The 15438-nt window shown below is 42.2% G+C and overlaps 1 protein-coding gene across 6 annotated transcripts in view; it reads right to left on the bottom strand.

Moving 5' to 3' along the window:
- The window catches only part of mapk12a (mitogen-activated protein kinase 12a), a 31425-nt gene continuing 15987 nt past the window's right edge, over positions 1-15438 (bottom strand). For 2 of the 6 annotated variants that reach the window (XM_039001462.1, XM_039001463.1), the window contains 11 exons: positions 6584-6713; positions 6141-6199; positions 5784-5895; positions 5630-5659; positions 5499-5546; positions 3182-3296; positions 2781-2852; positions 2435-2514; positions 2268-2346; positions 1900-2073; positions 6-1430 (listed from right to left, as the gene is read on the bottom strand). In XM_039001462.1, the coding sequence (XP_038857390.1) occupies positions 1363-1430; positions 1900-2073; positions 2268-2346; positions 2435-2514; positions 2781-2852; positions 3182-3296; positions 5499-5546; positions 5630-5659; positions 5784-5895; positions 6141-6199; positions 6584-6598 (852 nt within the window). In that variant the 5' untranslated portion in view covers positions 6599-6713 and the 3' untranslated portion in view covers positions 6-1362. Of the gene's footprint in view, positions 1431-1899; positions 2074-2267; positions 2347-2434; positions 2515-2780; positions 2853-3181; positions 3297-5498; positions 5547-5629; positions 5660-5783; positions 5896-6140; positions 6200-6583; positions 6714-12428; positions 12573-13526; positions 13878-15438 lie in introns of those variants that run through there. The other 4 variants (XM_039001461.1, XM_039001460.1, XM_039001458.1 and 1 more) reach the window with 4 other exon arrangements.

Raw genomic sequence — 15438 nt, 5'->3', positions numbered from 1 at the left:
ACACAATTACACCGTGTTAAACACTGTAAAAATCCAATGATTTTATTAGTGCCAGTGGGAGTTATTTTTAGGACATTAAACAAGCAACAAAATGATATTTAGAGTCTGCGATCTAGCTAATGATTAGCCCATTGTGGTAAACGATGCAGAGGAGCAACCCCATGCTTTAGCCATGTAGTCACGATGCTGCATCAGACAGGTGATAAGGCTTATTGCTAAAATTGCACACCTGCCTGATTAATATGGACTATGTACCTAAAGATATTGCTTTTCATCAATTTGTTATTGCACTCATTTCTGGGTAATATTACATCTTAAACGGTTTAATATAGGCTACATGTCATCATTGAGGGGGGGATGGTTTTATATTTTCTTCTCCAAACAGTGTAAATATCAGATTTTATGGTTGGCTATAATATAAGATACTTGCCCAGACTCCAAATTAAACATGAAATCACCCACAATTGAATATAACTTGCTTTCCTGTGATCTTGGCCCGGTGTGCCACTGGCAAATTTAGATGAATGTCAAGCCCTGGCCTGGTACCCAGGCTAACTGCCTTCCCTTTTTGAAGACATTTATTTGCATTGTTAGAGCAGCCACTTGAGTATCTGGTCAATAATAATGGATAATCTGTGGGTACACGCAATATCGCAATTGGGTGTGCGCTGCATCATTCATGGGGGACGACATGTTTACTGTTGCCTTGTTTTATTATAGGCAGAGCATTCACTGCATGTTCATCATAAAACATACTTTTTAAAATTTTACATACATCTAAAAAATAAAAAAAAAGTAGCCTAATGGCATAATATTTGCATAGAGTCATATCTGGATTTTTTTTTTTAACAACTGGGTTAATAAAAAATACAACCAGTGTAAGGAAAAATTACAGTAAATGGCAAATAAACAAATAGATTCTTTTGCGCAACATTTTACAGGCTACCAATAATTTTTATGTGTGTTCATTCCTTGGCAGAAAACTGCTTCTGTGCTTACACTTTAGTAAATGGTTTTCAGATGTTGTTTGGCTGTATGCTATTGTTCTTTCATTAAGGCAATAAGAGGGAATTACAAGGTTTAGGAAAGATCAGTAGTGGTTACAGACAAATGTTTAGACTACACAGCTACACCCACACACACACACAAGGAAACATCCTAGAATTTCAGTTGAATATGGGCTTTATACAGGAGGCAACAACACATTGGTGTGAAAATGGCTGAAAAACTACACACAAGGGGAGGACCCCCCCCCCCACACACACACACGATGGACTGAGAATGTTGATTGAACAGAGGATGACACACTTGTAAAAATGGTGGTGGGGGGGGGGGGGGGTTTCCCATGTGTGACGCTTCATCTTACAGTGCGGTTTCCCTGGACTCTACCACTATGGGCTGGAAAGACAGGATCTCTGTGAACGTGTGACCTGTAAACAAACAGAAGGAGAAAGAGAAGACAGATACATAACACAACAGTGTTTACATAGAGAAGGTTATCATTGAAATTCATGGAAGAGAATGTAATTCTGAAAATATGCATATTGTAGTAGCTCATTGTAAAATCCATCAGCAGCACATCAAAAGTAAGTCCCTATTCCAGAGAGGCCTGACTCTGTCATACCACCCCAGAACTTGTCTGGATATCTTTCAAAAATGCCTTAAATAGTAGTTTAATGTTATGTTAACCAATGAAAACAAACAGGTCCCTGTTGACACCTCCTCACCTCTGTCCTGGGATCATATTCATTAGGACACACAGTAGCAAAACGTTTTGCAACAGAAAACGAGCGCTTCTAATGGACAAGTCCAGGTAACCCTCCCTGTTTCAGTACATAATCTTCCATTTGGAGCCTATTGAATACACCCTGGGTTCTGTCCCAGCCTTCCCCTCCTTACGTTTCCACTGCTCCAGAGGCAGGTCAGAGTTGTCTACAGAGTGGTCGTATGGCTGGGCCTCGGTCTCCTCTTCTGGCTCCCTGAACTCTGAGAAGTATGGCAGGGCGAGGGCCGCCGCTGCCGTCACCCTGCTCTCTGGGTCCAGCAGCAGCATGCGCTCTATAACTGTCACCGCTGGGGATGAAGGGAAGGGAGATATAGAATAAAATCAAGTCAAATTTCATTTAAAGTGCATCATCAGAGTCTCAATACACCTAAGAGGGAATGGACACATCTAAACAGAGAGATACAGACAGCAGACATAGGAACAGTAGTCATGACGATGGGATACTGCAGATTCACTATACATGACATGGTGATGGTCTTACCCTGTGGGTTGACTGTGGAAAAGAGTGCCTGAAGGTCTTTCTTTTGCACTTTGGTAAGGCTTTTGACATAGTTTTTAGCCTGAGAAAGAGAACGTCAACCTATTTAATCAAGGCCTGTGTGCATGTAGACCTATAGTATGTGTTTGGCATGTAAGTACATGACTCACATCCTGAGACTGCAGTTTGGTGATGAACTCCTGAGTGGGTGTCCCTGTGATCTTCATGATCTCAGTCAGCTGATCCAGGTCTGTGCTCCACAGGTCAAGGTTCAAAGGTGAAACTACATACTGAACACATCCTCATCGGGAAACACATCGCGTCTAGTGTGAAAGTGAAACAAAACCACCTGGCCATGATAAGGTTATAATCTAGTTCTAGTCAGTCAAACCGAAAAGTAAGAATGGAAGCAAGTATGATTCCAACATAAACAACATTAACCACAGTAATAGAGTTTCATATGTGTTTTGTGCAACAGTGGATAGTAGGGCTCATGGGCAGGTCAGATCAGGATACGGTCATTGCCTTTGAACAGTGGTTTCCCTGACAGCATCTCTGCCATGATGCAGCCCACAGACCAGATGTCCACTGAGAAGAGAGGAAAGGGAGCGAATACTGTTAACTGATAGAAAGGACCTCCATTAACATGGTTGGTGTTTAAATCTGGTAGAAGCATGTTGAAGGGCAATCATCACTAGGCAGAAAATACAAGCTTGAGCACTACCATTCTCCATAGGCTTTAACGCATTCAGTTGACTCTGTCATCTATGTAGACCACTCAGATGAATTTACAGCCTTGTTAAAAAGCTGATCCAGGATCTGTTGTCTGTATTCCAGTATTAGCCTTAACCATCAGCGACTTAACAACACATCTGATCCTGGACCAGATAAGAGTGTTAGGGTGGTGTGCTGCTGACCAGTCTGGGTGTAGTGCATCCAGCTGAGGATGACCTCTGGGGCTCTGTACCAGCGGGTCACCACGTAGCCTGTCATCTCACTGTCCGCCTGCCGCGCCAACCCAAAGTCCAGGATCTGACACAGACACAACACACTCTTATTATTACTGGACATTACATTAGCATTTTAGTCATTCTGCTGATGCTCTCTGCATTCAACCAATGTAGGTAAAACAACCACATACAGTTGAAGTCGGAAGTTACACTTAGATTAGAGTCATACACTTAGATTAGAGTCATTAAAACTTGTTTTTCAACCACTACACAAATTTCTTGTTAACAAACTATAGTTTTGGCAAGTCGGTTAGGACATCTACTTTGTGCATGACACAAGTAATTTTTCCAACAATTGTTTACAGACAGATTATTTAATTTATAATTCACTGTATCACAATTCCAGTGGGTCAGAAGTTTACATACACTAAGTTGACTGTGCCTTTAAACAGCTTGGGAAATTCCCGAAAATTATGTCATGGCTTTAGAAGCTTCTGATAGGCTAATTGACATAATTTTAGTAAATTGGAGGTGTACCTGTGGATGTATTTCAAGTCCTACCTTCAAACTCAGTGCCTCTTTGCTTGACATCATGGGAAAATCAAAAGAAATCAGCCAAGACCTCAGATTTAAAAAAAAAAAAAAAAAAAGAATTTAAAACCTCCACAAGTCTGGTTCATCCTTGGGAGCAATTTCAAAACGCCTGAAGGTACCACGTTCATCTGTACAAACAATAGTATGCAATTATAAACACCATGGGACCACGCAGCCGTCATACCGCTCAGGAAGGAGACGCGTTCTGTATCCTAGAGATGAACATACTTTGGTGCAAAAAGTGCAAATCAATCCCAAAACAACAGCAAAGGACCTTGTGAAGATGCTGGAGGAAACAGGCACAAAAGTATCTATATTCACAGTAAAGCGAGTCCTATATCGACATAACCTGAAAGGCCGCTCAGCAAGGAAGAAAACACTGCTCCAAAACCGCCATAAAAAAGCCAGAGTACGGTTTGCAACTGCACATGGGGACAAAGATCATACTTTTTGGAGAAATGTCCTCTGGTCTGATGAAACAAAAATAGAACTGTTTGGCCATAATGACCATCGTTATGTTTGGAGGAAAAAGGGGGAGGCTTGCAAGCAGAAGAACACCATCCCAACCGTGAAGCACGACGGTGGCAGCATCATGTTGTGGGGGTGCTTTGCTGCAGGAGGGACTGGTGCACTTCACAAAATAGATGGCATCATGAGGATGGAAAATTATGTGGGTGTATTGAAGCAAGACATCAGTCAGGAAGTTAAAGCTTGGTCGCAAATGGGTCTTCCAAATGGACAATGACCCCAAGCATACTTCCAAAGTTGTGGAAAAATGGCTTAAGGAAAACAAAGTCAAGGTATTAGAGTGGCCATCACAAAGTCCTGACCTCAATCCTATAGAACATTTGTGGGCAGAACTGAAAAAGCGTGTGCGAGCAAGGAGGCCTACAAACCGGACTCAGTTACACCAGCTCTGTCAGGAGGAATGGTCCAAAATTCACCCAACTTATTGTGGGAAGCTTGTGGAAGGCTGCCTGAAACGTTTGACCCAAGTTAAACAATTTAAAGGCAATGCTACCAAATACTAATTGAGTGTATGTAAACTTCTGACCCCTTAGGAATGTGATGAAAGAAATTAAAGATGAAATAAATCACTCTCTCTACTATTATTCTGACATTTCACATTCTTAAAATAAAGTGGTGATCCTAACTGACCTAAGACAAGGACATTTTACTAGGATTAAATGTCAGGAATTGTGAAAAACTGAGTTTAAATGCATTTGGCTTAGGTGTATGTAAACTTCCAACTTCAACTGTGTCACAATCATAAGTAAAATAGCCACTGTCAGTCAAAGTAATCAATTGCACATCAGTGGGACAGTTCATGACTGCACCATACCGTTGTACCTACATCATACCAGCTATAACACTACAAAATACTATGGAAGTCATTATTGCTGAAAAACTGTGCTCATGCATCAAACCATGACAACAAAGTCAATGGAGAGAAATGTTGTCTGTTGGTCTGTGCAAAGGCTATTAAAGATGCCCTCTTTCAGCCAGTAGTTTTGAAAGTGGTGCTCACGAGCCAAAGATTGTCCCTGTTTTTTTGTGTGCAATTCGTGTGATATGCTACGAATCCAATTCATATGATATGTTAAGAAAACAATTCATATGATATGTTTTACGAATCCAATTCATATGATACGTTATAGGATATCAGAGCACTGGGTGTGTGACTGGGTACCTTGAGCTCACATTCCTGATTAACGGCCAGATTCCCTGGTTTGAGGTCCTGCAGATACAAACATCCAGTGGGTCATTTTGAGGAGCCACACACACACAAACACACACACAGGAAAAAGGAGATTCACTTACCCTATGAATTATGCCAGCAGAATGGATATACTGTCATAAAAGAATACAACAGGCATTTCCATCAATAACATACAATATCAGGGTGTACACATATTTATATACATGCATGTACTGTATAGAAGTATTTATGAGATTGTGTGTGACTGAGACACACCTTGAGTCCTTTCAGCATCTGATAGACCAGGAACTGTACTTTGTCCTCTGAGAGCTGCTGTAACTTCATCAACTTCCCCAGATCCGTTCCCATGAAAGGCATCACCAGATAGCTGAGCGAGAGCAAGAGAGAGAGAGAGAGAGAGAGAGAGAGAGAGAGAGAGAGAGAGAGAGTCAGAGAGAGATTAAATGTCTATATATCTTCGCAATGACCAACCAACATGTAGAGGAAAGATGGAACTTTGACTTTGCTAAACATCCAGTGGTATGGAATGTGGATATTGTGTCTCCAACTTCCATTTTTTGTTTACTTGAAGTTCGTGACCAAATATGAAAACAAAAACAAAAGTGTACTCACAAATCATGGAATCTGTCTAAGGAGAGGTCAGCAGTGAATACATCCACAAGGCCAATCACCTAACCCCAGGGAGAGAACAAGGGAAAATAAACAACTTATATTAGGTTTTGATCAGGTTGTTACATAGCAGTTGGAGGGGAGATACAGTAAGAAACAAACACCCTATAGGCCTAGCTTACAGTATATTGCTAATAAGCCTAGTGTTTTTAGGGCAAGTTCGCATAACTCTGGTCTTCGGGAGCCTCTGGTTTTCATCTTGCCAATTAATCAGAGACTGTGTGTGGAGTGGATTACCCAAGGCAATCACTTAGGCTACTTGCTTGCAATTACTAAGTGTCACTCAGGGTGCAAAAAAACCTTGAGGACTGCAACCGTTAAGAACTAAAGTAGTGCAATTAAATTGGATAAGGGTTGATTTCGGACTTTTGGCTTGCAAGTCTTACATTTTCATGTTTCATGTGTTTGAGCAGCCTCAGCTCCCGATAGGCCCTCTTAGCAAAGAGCTCAGACTGGAAGGGCCTGTGGAGCTTCTTGATGGCCACCTTGGTCCCTGTCCTGAAGTCCACCGCAGAGCTAGAGACGGACATGGAGATGGGGATGAGGGTGAGATGGAAGGAGAGAGGAAGAGAGGTACAAGGTCCTCTGGTTCTCAAATAGTTATTTAAAACATACATTTTAGCTTTGAGTCCTATACAAACGCGGAATCAGGTTATTTCTGTTTTAACTCCATTGGTCCCAGGCCTCCCACAGTGAAAAAGCTGGAATTCTCTACTTTCTGTTTTATCATTTACTTTTGCGGACAACCAGGGATACAAGTAGAACACAAAAGAATTTGACAAACATTTAAATTAATGGATTTTATTGACAAATGTCAATAAACAAAAAAGGTCTTGTAACGTGTATGCTAGGAGTCGGGAAGCAAGTACAGGGAGTGAATTTAATAATAACTGAACCACGAGTAGCATACCAACATAAAAACACAGGAACAGAATCAATAACGCCTGGGGAAAGAACCAGGGAGGGAGTGACATATAGGGGAGGAAATCAGGAAGGTAATGGAGTCCAGGTGAGTCTCATGAAGCGCAGGTGCTCGTAATGGTGGCAGGTGTGCGTAATGATGAGTAAACTGGCTCAACGAGAGCCAGAGAGGAGGAGCGAGAGTAGACGTGACAGTACCCCCTCCCTGACACGCGGCTCCAGCCGCAGGACGCAGACCAGAGGGACGGTCCTGAGGACCAGGAGTGGGCCGATCGCTTCTGCTGTGGCGTGAGAACCTGCAGAGCCAGCTGAGGCGAGGGAACCTGTAGAGCCAGTTGAAGCGCTGGAGTCCGATGAGCCGGCTTAGGCATGGAAGCCTGACGAGCCAACTGAGGCTTGAGAACCTGTCGAGCCAGCTGAGGCATGGAAGCCCGACGAGCTAGCTGAGGCATCCCCGCTAGCGTCGGCAATGGAAGCCTGATGAGCCAAACGAGGCTTGAGAAGCTGTCGAGCCAGCTGAGGCATCCCCGGTAGAGTCAGCAACGGAAGCCTGACGAGCCAACCGAGGCTTGAGAACCTGTCGAGACAACTGAGGCATGGAAGCCTGACGTGCTGAGGCAACCCCAGTTGCTTTGGCAGCCGCCCTTGGACCCGACGTCACCAGTAAAAAATAATACAAAAATCGACAAAAAAAATCCCCCTTGCTTCCCTTTGGTGAGGTGTTATTCTGTAACATGTACGCTAGGAGTCGGGAAGCAAGTACAGGGAGTAAATGTAATAATAACTGAAACATGGAACAAAACAAGAACCACGAGTAGCGTACCAACATAAAACACAGGAACAGAATCAATAACGCCTGGGGAAAGAACCAGGGAGGGAGTGACAGATATAGGGGAGGAAATCAGGAAGGTAATGGAGTCCAGGTGAGTCTCATGAAGCGCAGGTGCGCGTAACGATGTTGGCAGGTGTGCGTAATGATGAGTAGTAACCTGGTGACAACGCGCGCCAGAGAGGAGGAGCGCGAGTAGATGTGACAGGTCTGTCAAGCAAAAGCCTGAAATTGTTTGCTTAGTGGGAAATTAATATCCAACTTTTCAGTGACAATTGTGTGGAGTTTGGAGTTTGTGACAGAAACTATGTGAGCTTATTACAGGATTATAGACACTACGTCCTGTGATTTCCTATGATCTTCTATGTAGAATAACCTCTTACCTTCTAACGACTCGTGTGACTTGTGAGCGTCATAGAGCAAAACAGTGCATGTCCGTTAGAGTTCCAGCTTTTCATAGATGGGTCATAATAGTTTGTAGCTCAAACCGTTCGGACTTTGCAGACATTTTTGTAAGAAGAACCATTTTCGGGATCCGCCCTTGACTCACAAACACTGCTATAGCTCAGCCCTAACTTAGATTTGGATGAAGATTTCTACCTCAATGAGTCGGCAGCACAGGACATAATGTTAGCCCCGGACCAGGCCCTAATCCCCGACAACCTGAAGAGAAAGAGACAGCGATATAGAGGCCGACGTGCGGGTACCCTGATGAAACTATGGAGGGGAGTAAATAATCCACCTCTACCCTCTGTTCTATTGGTGAATGTACACAAGCTCCGTTCGAGACTATCCTATCAACGGGATCTGAAGAACTGTAATATCCTATGTTTCTCTGAAACTTGGCTGAACAAGGACATCGATAATATTCTAGCTGGTTTTTCTATGCATCGGCAGGACAGAACCAACCGCAGCGTCGGGTAAGCTCAAGGAGAGTGGTGTGTGTCTCTTTGTTAGCAACAGCTGGTGCGCAAGCTCTAATATTAAGGAAGTCTTGAGGTTCTGCTCGCCTGAGTTAGAATACCTCATGATAAGCTTTAGACCCTTCTATTTACCAAGAGTCTTCATCCATTATATTTTATTTACCATCACAAACTGATGCTGGCACTAAGACCGCACTCAAGGAGCTGTATAGGGCCATAAGCAAACAAGAAAATGCTCATTCAGAGGCAAAGGTCGTAGTGGCCGGTGATTTTAATGCAGGGAAACTGAAAACCATTTTACCTCATTTCTACCAGCATGTCACCTTTGCAACTAGAGGTGAAAAAACTCTACATCACCTTTAGTCTACACAAAGAGACACATACAAAGCTCTCCCTCGTCCTCCTCTGACCATAACTCTATCCTCCTGATTCCTGCTTACAAGCAAACACTCAAACAAGAAGTAACAGCTGAAAACGGAAATGGTCAGATGAAGCAGATGATAAGCTACAGCACATTTTCTATAGCACAGACTGGAATATGTTCCGGGACTCATCCGATGGCATTGAGGAGTTTACCACATCAGTCACCAGCTTCATTAATAAGTCCATTGACAACATCGTCCACACAGTGACTATACGTACATATGCCAACCAGAAGCCATTGATTACAGGCAACATCCGCACTGAGTTAGAGCTGCCGCTTTCAAGGAGCTAGACACTAACCTGGACGTGTATAAGAAATCCTGCTACGCCCTCCGTCGAACCTTCAAACAGGCAAAGCTTCATTACAGGACTAATATCGAATTCTACTACACTGATTGATGCTCGTCGGATGTGGCAGGGCTTGCAAACTATCACGGGTTACAAAGGGAACCCCAGCCATGAGCAGCCCAGTGACATGAGCCTAAGAGACTAGCTAAATGCCTTCTATGCTCGTGTCGAGCCAAGCAACACTGAATTGTGTGTGAGAGAACCAGCTGTTCTGGATGACTGTGTGATAATACTCTCTGTAACCAATGTGAGTATGACCTTTAAACAGGTTACCATTCACAAGGCCGCAGGACCAGACAGATTACCAGGACGCATACTCAGAGCATGCGCCGACAAGCTGGCAAGTGTCTTACATGTTTCAAACAGACCACCATAGTCCCTGTATCCAAGAAAGCCATAGTAACTTGTTTAAATGTCTATCGCACCGTAGCACTCGCATCTGTAGCCATGAAATGTTTTGAAAGGCTGGTCATGGCTCACATCAACACCATCATCCCATAAACCCTGGACCCACTCCAATTCGCATACCGCCCCAACAGATCCACAGATGACGCAATCTCTATTGCACTCCACACTGCCCTTTCCCACTTGGACAAAAGGAACACCTACGTGAGAATGCTGTTCAATGACTACAGCTCAGTTTTCATAAACATCACTAAGCTAAGGACCCTGGGACTGAACATCTCCCTCTGCAACTTGATCCTGGACTTCCTGATGGGATGCCCACAGGTGGTGAGGGTAGGCAACAACACATCCACTAGGCTGACCCTTAACACAGGGGCCCCTCACGGGTGTGTGCTTAGTCCGCTCCTGTACTTTCTGTTCACCCACGAAAGCGTGGCTGCAGATCACACACCGGTGGTAGGCCCGATTCCCGACAACAATGAGACAGCCAATATGGAGGTCAGAGACCTGGCAGTATGGTGCCAGGACAACAACCTCTCCCTCAACATCAGCAAGACAAAGGAGCTAATCGTGGACTACAGGAAATGGAAGGCCGAGCACTCCCCCATTTACATCAACAGGGCTGTAGTGGAGCGGGTCGCGGGCTTCAAGTTCCTCAGTGTCCACATCAGTAAGGAATTATCATGGTCCAAACACACCAACACAGTCGTAAAGAGGGGACAACAATGTCTAGCTCCTTTGCACCCCATTATTTCTATTTTGCGCATTCTTATACTGCAAATCTACCAATCCAGTGTTTTACTTGCTATATTGTATTTACCTCGCCACCATGGCCTTTTTTGCCTTTACCTCCCTTATCTCACCTCATTTGCTCACATTGTATATAGACTTATTTTTCTACTGTATTATTGACTGTATGTTTTGTTTATTCCATGTGTAACTCTGTGTTGTTGTATGTGTCGAGTTGCTATGCTTTATCTTGGCCAGGTCGCAAATGAGAACTTGTTCTCAACTAGCTTACCTGGTTAAATAAAGGTGAAATAAAAAAATAAAAAATAGACTGTTCTCTCAGCTACCGCACGGCAAGAGGTAACATGAACAGCTTCTAACTCCAAGCCATAAGACTGATAAATAGCTTACCAAATAGCTACCCGGACTATCTGCATTGGCCCTTTTTGCACTCACTTTTTTGACTCATTACAGTGAATACGCTGCTGCTACTGTTTACCATCTTTCACTTTAATCATAGTTATCAAATCAAATCATTGTATTGGTCACATACACATATTTAGCAGATGTTATTGCAGGTGTGGCGAAATGCTTGTGTTCCTAACTCCAACAGTGCAGTAGTATCTAACAATTCACATGTATGTACATGTATGTATATGTACATACCTACTTCAATTACCTCGTAACCCTGCTCATCGACTTGGTAGTAATACTCCTTGTATATAGGAAAGTTATTGTTACTCACTATGTATCTATTATTACTTTTTATTATTATTATGTGTTTTACTTTTCTATTATTTCTCCATTTTCTTTCTCTCTGCATTGTTGGGAAAGGCACGTAAGTAAGCATTTCACTGTTAGTCCACACCTGTGGTTTACGCATGTGATGAATAAAATGTGATTTGATTTTAAATAGACTAACACAATGTAACAACCCAGCAGTCTGTAGTTCAATGCCCTTCCCACCGCCTATACACTTATTAATAACGCCATCTGGCGGTAGCAGGGCTACAATACACTATTTCTCAGCCAAACATAGAAAGCAATGCCAAATTCGACTTTGCACTCCTTAACGCGATTTTTAAAACTTTTGTCAAAGGCTAAAGTCTACAGAACTTAGTCCACTTTGTTCATAATAGATTCTGGTTTTGGGAACAGAAAACTGCATTGAGATCAAATGTTTCATCGATGAGAAAATTTGCAGAATGTAGGCCAAAATCCATCTTGTTCCATTCCACTCACCACCATATTTGGTAGTGAGTGGAAACGCCAAGCGGCTGCTTCATATTTATACATCCAGTGAAATATGTCTCATTGTTCTATCTATGGCAATGCTTCTTTGTAATAGAATATGTTACTGTATATATGAAAGACAAAGCCATCGATCACGTGACACCATTCATTCCTATGTGAATACTCTTTTGAAGCCAAATTAATGCGCTGTTTGAGCTACTCCAAGAAGTGACGTTGCAGTCTAACTCCAGTTGAAGGACAACCTGAGTACTGCAGGCTGCCATTAGCAACTAAATTATCCTTATAACTACTTATGTGTGCGATTTTTTTTATTTTTAGAATTGGTTCAATGACCTACATCTGGTGTATTAGAAGCAATTATTGGTACCATGATTGTCTTCGGAAAAAACAATTACTTACATGAAGATTGACAATTTTCCATTCACTATAATGAGGAATTCTGTTTTCTGCAAACAATACATGCAGAACTGTGGTCAGCCTTGAACTTCCGTGGCTTCAATTAGGTGGTGGGCCGACGCAGAAAACAGTGAAGTTGATCGATCTACGTCGAGGGAGGAGCATATTTTTTTAAACTATATGACAACATTTGTTGGCACCTTTAATTCTTACACGTTTTCTTAGAAAAATAGTATATTTCAAATTTGGGAACTGCTACACTTGAAACCAATCAGAACTTCCGTACATACCCCTCGTGATGAAGGCAGCCAATGGCCTGCTTCTAAGATGTAAACAGCCTCACATGAAATCGTGATCTGCTGTCAGCTCCCAAAGACTGAAAAAATATAAATATCTGTTTTCGAGTACACTTTAAATATGCAGCATGCAATAGGAATGGTCTTGATCATATGAAGAGGTAACGCCGTTGACCATTTAGCTAATTTATTGAAAGCTAGCCAATGTTACAGTTGACTAGCCTAGCCAGCTGTAAACACACAGTTCTAAACATCTTTGCTGTAAACGTCAATGTGCATGTTCAGGAAGCTAGTTATCTCTGTCAGTTAATTAAATTTTGAATAATGTTTTGGCATGACTGTCTAATTTCAAGTAACTAGCTGAAGGCTTAAAGAAACATTCAATCATATAATTTGCATAGAAACCCAAATAAAAGCATGCAGATAAAGATGTGTCATATAAGTTACTGTATGCTAGAATGGAGGTTTAAAAACGACATATGCATATTAGCCAATACATGTAGAATAGCCTACACATATATCATACCTTGCAATACAATATTCTCTAAAAACAGTTGTACAATGTGCTCTGCAATAAGATAACCAGTTTGATTTCTAAACCAGATGAGTTCTCAAATAGCAGCAGCCCAACACCATGCTGGGTATGCATAATATCGAATGCATTGGAATATAAAGTATGGAGAATGATAAAGAGCCTGTAGGATTATAGGTAAAGCAGTAGGGAAATGAATGTTTGTGTTTCAAATACTAAATGTTCAGTAAAGGTGAGTATATTTAGGTGATTTAATTGATTGTAACTACTAACCTTCTAAAAAAGTTGACAGTGCCAAAATCTTGCCAATCCATTCATTATTCTATAACTATGACTGAGTGCGAGATGTTTTCCATGTACGTTTCATGTGTAACAAACAGGGTTGGTTACGTTTCCACTTGACACTGCAGAAATATGTATTTCATGTTTATGTATTCTAATTGGTTGGTTCAAGTCAGATGTCAATAAAGTGTTATGCCATTGGTCATGCTTGCAGATAGGGGGAAATCACACGTTCTGAAATACTGTATTCTATTTTCATATTTATAATGTGTTTACGAGTTCACTATGTACATGTCCTGATGTGCGTATGTATCTACAGTGTTTGGAAAGTATTCAGACCCCTTGACTTTTTCCACATTTTGTTACCTTATTCTAAAATTGATTAAAAAGATTTATTCCCTTATCAATCTACACACAATACCCCATAATGACAAAGCAAAAACAGGTTTTTATATTATTTTTTGCAACCCCCCCACATTTACATAATTATTCAGACCCTTTACTCAGTACTTTGTTTAAGCACCTTTGGCGGTGATTACAGCCTCAAGTCTTCTTGGGTATGAAGCTACAAGCTTGGCACATCTGTATTTGGGGAGTTTCTCTTATTCCTCTCTGCAGATTATCTCAAGCTCTGTCAGGTTATATGGGGAGCGTTGCTCTACAGCTATTTTCAGGTCTCTCCAGAGATGTCTGATCGGGTTGAAGTCCGGGCTCTAGCTGGGCCACTCAAGGACATTCAGAGACTTGTCCCGAAGCCACTCCTGCGTTGTCTTGGCTGTGTGCTTTGAAGGTGAACCTTCGCCCAAGTCTGAGATCCTGAGCACTCTGGAGCTGGTTTTCATCAAGGATCTTTCTGTACTTTGCTCCGAACCTGACTAGTCTGCCAATCCCTGCCGCTGAAAAACATCCCCACAGCATGATGCTGCCACCACCATGCTTCACTGTAGGAATGGTGCCAGGTTTCCTCCAGACGTGATGCTTGGCATTCAGGCCAAAGACTTCAATCTTGGTTTAATCAGACCAGAGAATCTTGTTTCTCATGGTGTCAGTCTTTAGGTGCCTTTTGTCAAACTCCAAGCAGGCTGTCATGTGCCATTTACTGAGGAGTGGCTTCAGTCTGGCTACTCTACCATAAAGACCTCATTGGTGGAGTGCTTCAGAGATGATTGTCCTTCTGGAAGGTTCTCCCATCTCCACAGAGGAACTCTGGAATTCTGTCAAGCGTGACCATCGGGTTCTTGGTCACCTCCCTGACCAAGTCCCCTCTCCCCTGATTGCTCAGTTTGGCCGGGCAGCCAGCTCTTGGAAGAGTCTTGGTGGTTCCAAACTTCTTCCATTTAAGAATGATTGAGGCCACTGTGTTCTTGGGGGCCTTCAATGCTGCAGACATTTTGGTACCCTTTCCCAGATCTGTGCCTCGACACAATCCTGTCTCGGAGCTCTACGGACAATTCCTTCAATCTCATGGCTTGGTTTTTGCTCTGACCTGCACTGTCAACTGTGGGATCTTTATATAAACAGGTGTGTGTCTTTCCAAATCATGTCCAATCAATTGAATGTACAATAGGTGGACTCCAATCAAGTTGTAGAAACATCTCAAGGATGATCAATGGAAACAGAATGGACCTGAGCTCAATTTCGAGTCTCATAGCAAAGGGTCTGAATACTTGGGTAAATAAGGTATTTCTAAAAACCTGTTTTCGCTTTGTTATTATTGGGTATTGTGTATAGATTGCTGTGGGTATATATATTTTTAACCCATTTTAGAATAAGGCTATCACGTAACAAAATGTGGAAAAAGTCAAAGGGTCTGAATACTTTCCAAATGCACTGTACACACATATATATATTTTTTAATTTATTTCACCTTTCGTCAGTTGAGAACAAGTTCCCATTTACAACT

This window comes from Salvelinus namaycush, chromosome 9 (assembly GCF_016432855.1).
Source record: "Salvelinus namaycush isolate Seneca chromosome 9, SaNama_1.0, whole genome shotgun sequence".
Lineage (NCBI taxonomy): Eukaryota > Metazoa > Chordata > Actinopteri > Salmoniformes > Salmonidae > Salvelinus > Salvelinus namaycush.
Note: the sequence above shows the minus strand (reverse complement) of the source record. Positions and strands in the feature narration are given on the sequence as shown.